Source organism: Acanthisitta chloris, unplaced genomic scaffold (assembly GCF_000695815.1).
Source record: "Acanthisitta chloris isolate BGI_N310 unplaced genomic scaffold, ASM69581v1 scaffold4681, whole genome shotgun sequence".
Taxonomy (NCBI): Eukaryota; Metazoa; Chordata; class Aves; order Passeriformes; family Acanthisittidae; genus Acanthisitta; species Acanthisitta chloris.
The window spans coordinates 1-14,327 of NW_008657483.1; the positions used below are offsets into that span (position 1 = coordinate 1).

Genomic DNA, 14,327 nt, shown 5'->3' on the forward strand with positions numbered 1-14,327 from the left:
GGCCGTAGTGCAGCGATGGGAAAGAGGTGAGGAGCTCCCGCGTCTCTCTTGTGTTTGCATTCTGGCTCTGCGCATCCTCCCGCACCCCAAAAGGGGCAGGTTCCTCCCGCACCCCAAAAGGGGCAGGGTCCCCCCCCACCCCAAAAGGGGCAGGCGATGGGAAAGAGGTGAGGAGCTCCCGCGTCTCTCTTGTGTTTGCATTCTGGCTCTGCGCATCCTCCTGCACCCCGAAAGGGGCAGGTTCCTCCCGCACCCCAAAAGGGGCAGGTTCCTCCCTGCTTCGGCGTCCCCCGTCCCGGCGGCCGTGCCCAAGAGAAGTCCTTCCTAGCGGCTCCGGGGAGGCAGCAGTGCGTGCGGAGTAACTTCCCGGGAGGAGCTGGGGGAAGTCTCCAGGACGACTGGGACAAAATAGGAAATCCCTCACCCTTCACCAAATCCCAGGGAAAAGCTGCTTCAGCAGCGGGAGGCGATGCAGTGGCGGTGCTGGGCGGCGCTGGCTCTGGGCTGTGCGAGTTGCAAAGCTTTGCGCGGAGGTCTCTTGTGCAGCACTCCAAAACTCTCGCAGGAGAGTTCTCCAGGGCAAACGAATAAAAATGCAGGTTGCCGCTCAGGCCAGTAGGGACGGGTGACCAGGGTGGGGACTGACCCCACACTGACAGCTCACCAGTCCTGCTGGGGTGCAGCATAGCCCTGTGGCCTCACACAGATCTCTGTCAAAACTGTGCATTGAGGGCCTGGCTTGAGGATTTGCGAAAGATCCGCATGTAACCCTAGTGCAGAGCTTGACACCTGGTCCCCTGTGGCACCAAGCACTCCCGGCAGCCTGCCAATCTCTCTTAAACACTACTGAGTGTTGACACCCTGTTCCTAGTGACAAAAATCCCTGTCACCTTCAGTACAACTTGTAGAGCTTCTTTTAAGACACAAATTTGATTTCACAAGACATCTCAACATCTGCAATGCACACAGAACAGGACAGTTAGCATCTGCCTTATCTACAGCACAGCATGGGGCCTTCCAGTTAAACCCTGAATGAGTACCTGTGTCCTCCTCACTGCATTCTGCTTTCATGTAAGAACATGTCCCCTTTCCTACACACACTGATGACTGAGAAGACACAGACACAGATTACGGCTGGACAGAGTGGGCAGCACTGCAGCATCTGCCCCACGCACTCAGAGCTGTGTCCTGTATCCTTGCATGGGGTCTTGGCCAGTGCTTTTGGTATGTGCATCTTCCTCATTCCTGCCGCTGGGACTCTTCCTTACAAACAATGTGTTTATGTGAGTGTCATCTGTTGTGGCTTAGCAGGAAGAGCAAGTGCAAAGGAAGAAATGGCAGCTTCCTTCTCCCCTCCTGTGTTCAGCCCCCGCAGTCGGAGAGGCACCAGTACTGTTAGACACAACCCTGACTCGAGGCTGCCAAGGACGCGATAGTGTCACTGAAGTCACCGGCACCAAGGAGCGAGGATGCGGGAGAGTACTGAGGAGAAACACTGTTTTGGCAAAGGATGCTGCTGGTGAATATCATACTAGCATTTTAGCTAACATTGGTGAAGCGTTTACACCTACACGGGGACGTGCCAAAAAGTGGGTAACAAAATACTAGCAGTGCTCAGCCCAAAGCTGCAGTGATGCTACTTTCCCCTTGGAAGCAAAAAATTATCGGAAAACACTCTGACTACAATATAACATAGTAATTTGTCCCCATGCTCCCATCCCTCTCAGGTCTGTCATCTCGAGGGTACGATGTGGAGGTCAGCTGAGTTCCTGGGAATGAAACCTGTCTGGATGTTCCCTTCCAGGCCAGTTTCTTTGCTGACTGCAGCCAGGCTGCCTGCGCTCATGGTCTCTCTGAGCAGAAGCACACCAGAAGCCAGCGGAGTGAGTCATCATTCATTCAATGAGTTCAACCAGGAGAAGGAGAAGACATGACGAACCGGCTCGTCACCCCTCTCACTACTTATGGGAGCTTCCTCCACTCGTCCTTGAGGGGATGGTTCAGAACAAGTCTGCAAAGGAAGGAAAGGTTGACAAATGGAAGAGGAAAATATGAATTGCATTAAAATCCTTAAGATTTCACAACATGCAGAAAACCAGAATGAAGTGGGAAAGAGGGGAAAAGGCAGGGAGCATGGAAATTTGGGGAGGCCAGCCAGACTTCTAATGCCAGAGAAGTCAGAGGGACTTTTGCCACGACCAATGGCAGAGGAAGGATCCCTCTGGGTGAGGGTGTTGCATCTGTGCAAAGGGCTTAGTCCTGATTTGGACTTCTGGAATAATATTGCACTGAAGGTGATAAGTGCCTGTTCAGAAGTGATCCTGAGCCAGCTTGGCTTGTGTAGCTGGGCCTCCAGATTGATGTGAACCCAAGCCAAAAGTTATTGCCAGTGCATTGCCACTCAAAATGATACTTGTTCTGCTGTTATGAAATCTGCCTTGGATGTAATTTTTTTTCTTTAGAGTCTTTTAATATTTATTTCACTTCAACTTCACTCAGACCAAGAACAGGAAATAAATAATACAGAGATATAGGCTTCTGTTGATATCCTGTTTTTCTTTGCATAGGTATCCTACACTTACAGTAAAAATAGGAATCTGGACATGATATGCTGTAGCTGCTAATGAAAGGAATTATTGCTGTTTCTAAAATTAGGTGAATATTTAGCAGACCGGTACAATAGGCAGAAATAGTTTACTAGTTCCAGTGTTTTCAGATCCCTTTGGCAGAGAATGAAGACTGCTTTGTGACAGTGTCAGATTAAAGATAAAATATATAAAAATGGGTGATTTGTTAGCTGAGGAATGCCTAATGTCTTCATCATTAAAACCACAATTTAACTTGCAATATACAGGATTTTTTTCCCTCTATATTCCTAGATATGCACATACATTATTGTAGATTCAAAAAATTAAAATAGCCATACTGCCAGCCTTCTTTGTGCAGGGTTTCACCTTACTTTGGGAACTTCAGCATGACCTCAGAACTGTTTGTTGTGAACATATTACTCAACAGAGAGAAAATGTCCGAGTAGTGTCCTCTCAATTTTAACATGTCTCAATCATTTATAAAATTGTCCTAAAGCAGAAAGTTACCAAAGCAGTGATGCTAACAGACATATCTGGCAACAAACATTGAAGCAGGGATGCTTGTGAGGATCTATGATCTAAAGCATGGGATGGATGTTTTTCCTGAGCATTTTTGTAAGTACTTATTTTTAAAGTGTACCATAAGAATTAGTAAGGGCTAATGGTATGCTAAGTATAAATTGGCTTTTGGGCTTCATTCCAGGTACTACCTATTTAAGTGTCATGACACAAACAAACAAGACGGTGTGGAGGTATGATAAAAATAGCTCCCTATGTCTTTACTTATATCTAATTAGAGTTCATAGTGCCATTTTTTGACCCAGATCCTAGGTTGGTCTAAACTGGAATAGCCCTATTTATTTCAATAAAATATTAATCTGAGAAACTGCTTTAATATTTGAAATGTGGAGTAATCTTTGACTCATATTCATATTTTCAAAGCAAGGCACTCATTGCTACTCACTGCAAAATACAGGACTCAGAAAGGATTTTTATGGACAAGGATCTTGCAGAATATAGCTTTTGCTTGATAACTTTATAATTGACTTTAATGAGAGCCTGGTGAAAAGCTGCCTACTTGAATACAAGAGTCGATTTTCAGCAATGCTGGTGAGAAGGGTTGTCTCCCAGATTTATGCAGAAGTGTTGTAAAAACTTGGGCCCAGGGGGGCATATCTTCCACTGAAAGGCAGGTAGCTAGCTGGGTCCCGATTATGGAATGTCTGCCTCTCAGCCCTGGAAAGTGCTGATTGCAAATCTTTTAACCTGGGTTACAAAAGTCAGGTGTCTGCAGTAAATACATGGCTAGACTTTCTGAATTATAAGGGATTCTGCACTCTCTTGATCTTGGCAGATGCAGGAGCATAGGTGGTTTATTAGTCTTCTGTGATGCTGAAAAACTTGCCATTATTTTTGGAAGGGCAGTCAGTGTGCCTGGACTACCTAAGGGTCATTTTGAAACTGGTTGTGCAATTATGTGCACTGAGCCCTCAGCAGTGTGTGTATGGGACACACATAGCATGGGACAGCCATCCTCACTTCTCACCCTGTAAGGGAATAGGACTGGCAAGAGGTTTAAAATAAAATTCCTGCTTTTTTTTTTCTGTCACTTAAACCCACACTGGCACTTTTGTCTTTTCCTGTGCAAGACAACCTTCCTTTAGCACTTCCTCTTGCTATTCTAACAAGCCACTTTCCAGAAATTTACATTGAATCAAGATTAACTGGGAAGCAAAGACCTATCTATGGGCTTAAATTTACCCAGCTTGCTCCATAAGATTTGGACCTAACATGTTTGAAGAAAAAAAAGCACAACATAATGACTTACACTGGCAAGGCAACTGCATTACCTCGTTAACCAACACTGCTGGTACTGCATTTCAAACAAAACAATCTTAGTCTGCATCACTGCCAAAACTCTATTTCATAATGTGTTAACTCCTTCATATTTTGCTGTGATGACATCTTCCTGTGTCAGCAAAACAATGTTGGAGCTCCAACATATTCCCACTGGGTTTGGCTGGGTGAAGCATTTACTCCCTGCACCTCGCTGGACTCAGCAGGCTGCTGGTCTGCAGTACCTCGATGTGCCTTTCCAAGAGCAATCATTTTCCATTGCACCCAGCCAGGAGCGAAGAAAGCACAAAACTGACAGTAGGGCCATTCCTTGGCTTTTAGACTTGTATTTTCACACCTGTGACGCTTTAGTGTTTGTGCGCTGAGTCATACAGTGACTGAGGTATGCATCTTCATGTAAGACAAGAAACCATCAAAAGGTGCCAGGAGCAACTCTGTCCATGTTATTAAGCCCATTCCCCCCTTCCAACAGCAGCCCACATAACTCAGAGTCATACAGTGTGCTGGGATTGTCTGAGATTCAGGCATCTGAATGCTCTGTACGCCCTTGCAATCTCAACCCAGATTACCTTGCTCTCCCTGTTACAGAAACCCTACTCTGCTGCCAGAGGAAAACTTTGTGCTGAGCATGGCACAGCCCTTGCTACATGCCTTTCAGACAGTTCAGATTCAACACTTCATTGTGTCTGTCCACTGCTATTAGGTAACTGTTGTCAAGCTTCTACCTGAGCTTTATCTTAGCTTTGGAGATCTCATGGGTAGGGCTTGTTTTTCACATTACCTAGAATAACAAGTCCCAACCCTTGATTTGGGTTCCTAACAGTAATAAGGAATAACTGAAGTGTTTACCTCAGATTACATTAATCACATTAGGCCAATGCTGAGAGAGTGCTGAATACTTACACTTTGATTTATATTTTCCCCTGTGGTGTCAAGTGACATCAGATGATGCTTTCAATAAGCACCAGGAATTTTCACTAGACCATCTCATGAAGCGAGGAGGGAAGCACACCCTGCATGACTGATAGTTAGTTTAGTTTTTCCCCATAAGCAAAGTCCAGGCTGGAGTTTACATGCCAGTTCTTTGGAGATTCTGGGCAACCACAACTCCCACTGAGCAGCCATTCAGCACTCCAGGATTCGCATGAATAGACAGCATAAGGATCTCAGAGTTGAGCCTGGTTTCAAAGTTGCAGGTATTCAGCGCCTTTCAGTATTTGCTTCCTTAAGCAGGGCACTGCTTGAATTTGTGCAATGTTCTTGTAAAAGGTATGGAGGGGAGAAAGAGGTGGTGGGATGGCTATGTCATATTTTCATTTATTAGGTCCCAGCAGTTGTCCTCTTTATGCTGAGGAGAAACATGCAGTCTATGCCTTCTAGATATTTGAAATACAATGAAGTCTACACATTGTTTTCTGCTTTACCACCACTAATCTAGTGTTTAGGTGCAAAGACTGGGATCCATATTGACAAACCTGAGCCATCCAAAACCAAGATACCCTCTTGTGCAAACTGTATTCATCCCCCTAATGTGAGTGATGAGAGAAAAGCACAACCAGAGGGTGATTTGTCCCATCCTTAAAGTGGATTAGCCTCTGGAGGTACCAATTTCTTTCTATGGACTCTAGAGACACTCTGGGTGTCTAGATTAGACTACATCTGGCTTTTAAGTAATTATACAAGAAAGATTCGAGTCAAGTATTTTAGGATATCAGAAAACTTCTTGATAGGAATTGAAAACGTTGCACTATTACTTTTACAAGGTCATTAACTCTTAAATTTAGGAACTGAGGAGGAAAGGTGAAGGGTTTTCACAATCTGCTTTAATGCAGGTGGATGAGATGGTTGGTTACAACCCCTATGAATGTTTTCTGGAGTAACAGTGCTAACTGAATCAAGTTCTGCCCCTTGGGTCCCCATCCACCTTTTCCCACTTCGGTTCAATGGTACACTGCAGTTCTTTGCAGGGCTGTGCTAAGAATGGGAATGTCACTGGAATGACATCAATTTTTTTTTGTTGGTTTTCTTTTTGAGGTGGAGGAAGGTATTTTTAAACCTGGACCATTTGAATGATTTGATTCCAGCACAGCTCAACAAACAGCTGCCTCAGCACAAATGCCCTGCTAGTGGTGGCATCTGGGCAGCAGTAAGAAGCAGGGCCATTTGGCAAGAAAAGCCTAAATCACCTTTGCTGCCAGAGGAAAAAAATGGATCTACACCCTTAGAAGCATGTGAACTTGATCCAGCAGGAGAGCAAGGGTGTGAATTTGTTAGAAAGTATGGGCCTTGGAGAGAAAATCAGCAAAAATGCAGGTTCTTCCTTCTAGGGTTTCTGTAGCCTCAGAAAATGAGCTAGAAATTAAATTTAATTCCCATTTTTAACTGGCTTGTTTAGAAACAACCCCCAGTGTTAACAAAAACAGGCATGATTAAAAAGTGCTAGCTGGTTGCAAAGCAATCACAGAATCTGTAGGCTATGTTTGTCTGCCTCAAATGTCAAGTGTTACACTTCTGGCACTCAACACTTCCAGGCAGCGGAAACAAAGGGAGCACAACAGGTTATTTTTAAATAGTTTAAACTTTAGTTCAAGCATTTTGTTTTCATATTTTTATGCAGTCTAGCTCCTTCAGCACAACACCTGGCAGCTGTCATGCATATCACAATAATATTGTTTCAAAGCTAGGAGGCTGCTTATTTTGTATGGATCTTTTCTTTTTTATTAGCGGGAACCAGCAGAGTATTCTCTAAAATAATTGCTACAATTACTTGTCACAGAAATAAATATGGTAGCAGACAAAAAAATATGCACAGACAAGTTCCATCAGTCACAGAATTAGATAGAGCACTGTCTTAATAGTGGTCAGTAATGAATTTTAGAAGTCCATTGGGAGGAAATGCCTTCCTTCAAAAGATTTTCATTATATTACAATTAAAATTATGTGGATAATGTCTAATGCAGTGCCTCTTACATAATGACCTTAAAGAGACCAAATATATTTCAGAGGAAAACAGCCCAGATAGCTTATTTGGTATAGGATCCACACATCTCCCATGGGATATGGAGGTCCTGACACTTGAACTTGTGGTAGAAACAGTTTTAGAGTAGTATGAGAGAGCAGCTTTCTTCTAACTGTTACTCAGGACAAAGGAAATACAATTCCTTTATGTCACCTATATTTTTCAGGACTCAAACAAGAACATCAGAAATAACATATTTGTGTAATATTTCATCCACTGCTGCACCTCACTGGCCCAACTTTTTGTTGAGAGTGATTAACTACAGAATTGCATAAAACCTAGTCCTGCCACTGTCCAGGAAAATGAAGGAAACCCAAGAAAAGAGAGTGTTGCAAACATGTGAATGTTAAGGCTACCTGATCAGCACAGTATGTCCTGCATCTATCCACATCACTCTTTGCTCCTCTCAGAGTGAAGTTTCTGAGGAGCTCCTGATCAACCAGCCATCTATAATTTCTGCTCCATTCCAGCCCTTCTGGAGAACTGTCTAGCAAAGGAAGGATCACCTTGAGAGGCTGTAGGAGTAAGAGATATGTGCTGGCTACCAGTGCCAGAAAATTACTCATGGATACCAGTTCTCCCCTCTTCCTCCTACTGCTGCTTCTTCAGACAAGTAGATATGACTTCAGATCAACAAGTCAAATGTGAAGTAAAGACCTTCCAAGAACTTCTCCATGGCAGTAACTGATCTAATCCATGTCAGAGAAACTTCACTATTAGCTTTCAGGGGAAGCAGCAAACCTACTAATGGTTTAACATCCTGTCTATCTCTGTCAAGTAGTATTTCCTTTGAGTAATATGGACTGTTATAAATCAAAGCTTTTTTCCTCTGCAAGTAGCACTTTTGTAAATCCAATGAGTGACAGAGAGAGCTGATTCAGACTGTGACTCACCTTAGAGCTCCATTCATGGAATCAGATCATGAAGCCAGCATAGCTTCGAGGTGTGTAGACACACACATCCCATGCTTGGGAGTTTGAGCACTGCTCACACCCTGAGTGAGTGACTGACTTGGCCTGTTGTAAGTATGCAGGAGCTGGACACAGCACACCTTCTCTGAGAGACAAACCCACACCAATGGAGATGTAGGAAGAAAAGCTGCAATGTCAGCTAAAGTAACCTGCTGATATTCTTTAAAGCTACCATATAACAGAAGAAGAAAGTCTTAGCCACAGTTAAAACATTTTTTCCCTCATCAGCTGTTGCTGCTACCACTTTTCCTTTCCTGTGCTCATTTTTCCATGACTTCAGTTGCCTGAATCTTCCCCTTACTACAGCCACAGCAGCTGCAGCTTGAAGCCAAGTCTACTCCGACAATACTTTGTCAGTGAGCAGCACTGTGACTTCCCAGAGAGATGTCTGTCACATCACATCTCACATTATAATCCTTGCTTGCCCAGTAGCAATGCTGGCTTGCTTGCATAGCACTCAGCCAAGCAATGAGCAAGATATTAAATCAAGCTTCCTCCTGCCCATCTTGCACTGTTCCCAGGTGAAGTCCAAGGGAGCTGTGAGAAATACTGCTCTTAGAACGCTGACCAGGTTATTACAGGGTATAGAGCACAGATCACAGAGATAAGCTGGGAGCTGACTTGCATCTGGTCAGGCACCAGCTCAACGTTTTAAAAAAGAAACTTATTCATTCTATAAAGTTTGAAATCATGCAGAAATATAAAAACTAATGTATTTGAAAAAACAAATCTGGTGCCAGATGTTGAAGAGGCTCACCAGCACTGATGGGAGAAATGACAGCTACCTTTCCTCAGTAAGGCATTTTGTAATAGAGCAAGTCATACAGCAAGTGTTTCAACATGAATGAGCCCCACTTCCCTGTGCAGAAGTGCTGAGCCAGGAGTGCTCTGAGCAACTGATCTGTATTTTGATCACCACCTTTGGCGGCTGACATAGACTCAGGAGATTTTATGGGGTGCTCTCTAAATTGAAAAGCACAATGAGAAATTCAGATCACTTATTCTCTGGGACTGTGAGATCCTTGATTTCTGCTCAGTCAAAGGTGTGATGTCTATGTCGAACATCTGTAGCATGGTTTGAACATTGTGGCACCTATTGGCTGGTGGCCAGGGATAACAGCTTTGTTTAATTAGTTACTGGTCTCTTTCTTAACGACCTAAAGATTATTGTAAAGATGCCAGGAATGTATATCACCTGAAAATGGGTATGAGACTGAATCATCACTGTTTTTTCCATTTAATTTTGGCTGCACATACAACTCCCCAATTTTTATCTCCTTTTCAAATGCCCTGTAGCTGGGCACCACATCCTGCAGGGTGCTGTGGCCCAGCACCTAGGCTGCTCACAAGTCTGGGAAGCCTGGTGGCACATTACACTATTCAAACATAGGGACTCAGGTCCAGTTTACTAATTACCACCACTGGGATTTTTCAATCAGATAGGCTGGCATTTAAATATTGATCCATCTCTAAGGGTTACAGAACTACAAGTGCTGCTTTCCATAGGTGAGTGTGTGGCTACGCTGAAAGCTAGAACCATCTCAAGGCAGTAGGATAATTAACCAAATATTCCACAAACAGGTGGTTTGTGTTGTTGTGACATACATCTACCATAATGTGATGTGAAACAGCAACGCTTCATTCGTGATTAAGAAATATTTTTTGTTTATATTCTGTTTTCCTTTCCAAGTGCCTTAACAATGAGCAGAACAAGTGATGCTTGGAGGAGGAGAAGGAGGTCGAGTGGAGGTAGAATTTAGTATTTAAATGAGCTAGGTACAGAAAGCCAATGCCTAGGTGAGCCTGGCTTTGTATTAATTTCAACAAGAGAATTAATTTTGTCCAAGCTGCCATTGTGGAGATCCTTTTGCTAGTAATAGACTGAAAAAAATGAAATATACATAAATCAGTTGGTATCTATGACTCACTAGACAAATCGCAGAGCAGACTATTTGAGGTAAAACTTGAGGTGAAGCATTTGCCACTCATATTAATTATGAGAAACTGTTGTCTGAAAGCTGGTCTTAATACATTGCCCTCACGACTCATCACTGCTGCCTCTGAATCACCCAGATAGTTCTCAAAAGTAAGGGAGAGGGAGGTGTTAAAAGAGGAACAATCAAGACTTTCCTAATTTTCTCTACCTGTATTGCCTAACTGAAGGGAAAAAAAATCATCTCACCTGAAGCACAAAGTCAAGATACAAAATGGAAATTTACAGGCAGAATTTCCCACCAACTGAATGTCAGCCTGAGTGGCTTCAGACCCAGCTGCTATCACTGAGTCCCAACTCACTGAGTCAAACTACAGAGAAGCACAGGCAGAATTTTTTGACTTGCATCTAGTGCTTGCCCTGTACTTCAGCTGCAGGCTGAATGATTTTTTTTCCCAGTGAAATTTTAGAGATGTTTAGGAAGAATCTTCAAACAGTTTAGTTTAGGCTTGTACACCAGCTGACTCATGGGTCTCCTGCAAAATGCTCAACTTTACAGAGGATAGATGACCGATTCTCATTCAGTCAAACCCTGCAGATTTTTTTAATGGCACAGAAATAAACCCATCCAGATTTCTACCTAAGAAAAGGTAAAGTACAAGCATATCAAGACCTAGATGGTAAATTTCAAGCTGACTTTTGCTCTCTGAATTCCCAGATCCTTCATTAGCATTAAACACAGTTGTTGCAGGGAGCAGAGAGTATTCAGAGCAGCAACTGGTGTCCTGGGAGAGAGCTGCCTGGGCTGTGCCTGTGGTTGATGCTAACAAACTTGTCCTGCTCTGGGGGAGATTGTGGGGAGGCTGTGTTGGATGGGCCAGAGGGAAGGGAGACCCTCACAAGATTCCTGCAAGATCCAGCCTTGCAAGATTGCCTTCTCTTGAGCAAGAAATCCCCTCTCTTGGAGCAACTGACTTAGCTTCCTTACTTGGGCACATTGGCAAGACTTAGTTTCCAATTCAGTGAAGAGAAAGGAAATTATTATTTGTGTACCATTGCCATGCTCATGCAATCATTCCAGGGCAGCACTGTGCTAAAATGGGACTATACCTTTCATAAAGTGATGGAAAAGCACAGGTACATGGGCAAAGAGCACAGCATGATCTCTTAGCCTTATTTTGGTTTTAAATGATCTTATTTTGTCCGTGTTGTCTGCATATTGACATGACAACCAGTCGGCTAAAACTTAGCTAAATACTGACCTCTCTGACATGTGATTTAAAGCTGTCTCTTGGAAAAAAATTTTGAAGGATCACCAGCTGAAATTAAAGTATTCAGCAACAGGGCAAAGAGAGCTACAGTATATGAATACAGAGAGGACTGTTCTTATGGTAATTCTGGCAAATGGCATAAGGTTGCAAGCAAGTAATAGAAAATTTTAAAACTAATGAAACAAGATTAACATAGGCCACTCCATTAGTATTTCTCCTCCCAAACAGTTCAGTCCTGATTATATTTTATATCCCTATGGAATTAAAGCACTGTACTTACTGGCTGCAAAGGGAAATTAGATCAGACTACTGTTTGTGGATGATTAACTTGCATTTCCTTTCAAACTAAATTTATGCATTGGAGTCATTTGGAGCCACAGAACAGCCACTTTTCTTATGGGGAATTTGAGCAACAGAATACAGGGTCCACTACTTCATCTTAGGTGAAATAAACTGGGTAACTCGAGACCCAGGTGAATACAAGGCTTTCATGAGCTCTCACGAATTTATATGGTGTCACTGCATGAAAGATGCTGCCTACAAAATATGATTAGAGAAAACTGTGGGACTTCAAGATCTGTGTCTCCCATGCAGTGGAGAGGGATGCTTGCCAATGTCTGTGTCACCTTCCTCTAACACATTCCTCTCCATGATGGCAAGGCAGCTCATTGATACTACTCCAGCTCCCCATGTTGTAATAATTTACTCCTGGGTGTCATCTGCAGATGCTCAGACCTCCCCCAACTTTAGTCACTGAGGAGAGGCACCTGGGTCAAGAGCAATGTCACCTCATACTCAGCAGGTAGATTGAAGAGGTGCCAAGTATGAACCAGCAGCTGTTGGTGATCTCTTACTGAAGATGCCTCTCACTCCACCAGAGGCAGAAGCAGCCTGTGGTGGTTATACTTCTGACTTGGGCACTCTCTGAAACAGGATGTGGCTCTGTAGTGAGGAGTTATCTATTTTGTTCGTGCTGAATCATCTCCTTCCATCCCTTCTTAGACCAAGCAATATGTGTACCTGTGGGTTGCATCTCCTCTTGCCTTATCCCTGCTGATACAACCTCCTGCACTCTGGAGAAAATTTATAGGTGCATTGGTACAATTTCTCTGAGTGAAACGACCCTTAAATAAAGTAGATGTTGAGAATTAATGGGGGAACTGATCTCTTCTTGCCAGTGAAAAACAAGGAAATCCCTATCGGTGCATTATATTAAAATAGCCTGAAAATAAATTACATGCTGCTTTTATGATGACATTCCTGCAGATTTATATTATTATTACAAATTATTATTAAAGTTATTCAGAGTAGTTTTGTTATTTGACTTTCAGAGGCTTATCAACAAAGGGACAAGGGCAGTGACCTGATCTCTCACATGAAAGATAAAGACACATAAACTGTTGAAACAGCCACCTCACTACACATGGAGAAGAAAATTGTTTTTATGCAAATAGAATCTGAGACCAAAATGCCTTTCTCCCTCACCTCTTTTCTATTTCATTATTAAATAAATCATAAAGCTGTCACTGGAGACCACATAGGAAGAGGTCTCAAATGGTAGAAATGAGAGCTTTCTGTATTTGTCTATTTTTAATTTCAAAAGGTATTTTGAATTAAAAAAAAAGGGAGGGAAAAAAAGAGCATAATGCTATTCGCATGCCTGATTTCCCAGGAGTACAAACAAGCTCCATGTCCTCTTGTAATAATACAACAAATTTTCAAAACCAAACACAAATAAATGAAAATTAAACTATGATACATAAATTTAGTTGAGATTCACAGAGTCCAATGCTTTTCAAATTCAAGTTGCTACCAGACAGTGCATCTTTTTGCATAACTTATGCAACTAAAGTGTAGGTGATAGCTTCTCCCCTCTCCCTTTTTTCTTTTTTTGCATGGAGAGGTATTCTTCAGTTATAGTGATGGAAATTTTGCACATTAAAGTTGAATAATAATTTATCATTTTTCATAGATGCACCATGTCATGCACAGTACATAAAGGGAGCAGGGAAAACCAAGCATTTCTGTGTGGAAGAATGGATCAAAATTGAATTTGCCTGCCATTAGAGCAAATGCCCAAAGGTAACTACAGTTTTTTGTGTCACAGGTCTTTAGTCTTCAGGAAAGAAGACTAAATGCCACAGTGGTAACACAGAATTCTCTGCAGATCACTCATATCACTTTGGATGTTGAATATATGCATATGCCTGACCTAAGAGGAGTGTGAATTTAGACCTGGAAGAACTAAATAATGGACAGTATCTACCACAGAAGGGGCTACTCCAGAAGAAATGTTATAGAATAGTTAAGGTTTAAATTACAGTGTTTGTATTTGGGACAGCTTCACTTGGTAGTCAGGTTCTTAGGACTTGGTCTTGTAGATATTTCAGCTCTTAGTGTGACCTAATGTAAAAAAGCTTTTGTCTAAATGGGTTGAAATCCCCCCCCAGATGCACAGGACTGCATTTCAGGGCCATGATTGGGACCCCGTGACCACTGGGAATATGGGAGAGAGAGCTTTGAATGCCTTTGGTGGTAAAAGGACCTGAAGAGGGTGTGGGGTGTGCTGTGTGAGCTGGGATGTGAGGGGACACTCTACTCTCTCCATGGGGACCTCTGGAGATCAGGGCTCAGGCCAAACCCCAAGGGAGAAGCTATGATTTGCTTGGTGTGAGAATCCTGGCAGCA

General features: G+C 42.8%; 1 protein-coding gene across 1 annotated transcript in view; it reads right to left on the reverse strand.

The window, feature by feature from the left end:
• Nucleotides 1-1,891: 1,891 nt before the first annotated feature.
• Nucleotides 1,892-14,327, reverse strand: part of TRIM55 (tripartite motif containing 55) — a 36,359-nt gene continuing 23,923 nt past the window's right edge. Inside the window, exon 10 of the mRNA XM_009084718.1 lies at nucleotides 1,892-2,011. Coding sequence (XP_009082966.1) covers nucleotides 1,892-2,011 — 120 coding nt within the window. The remainder of the gene's footprint in view (nucleotides 2,012-14,327) is intronic.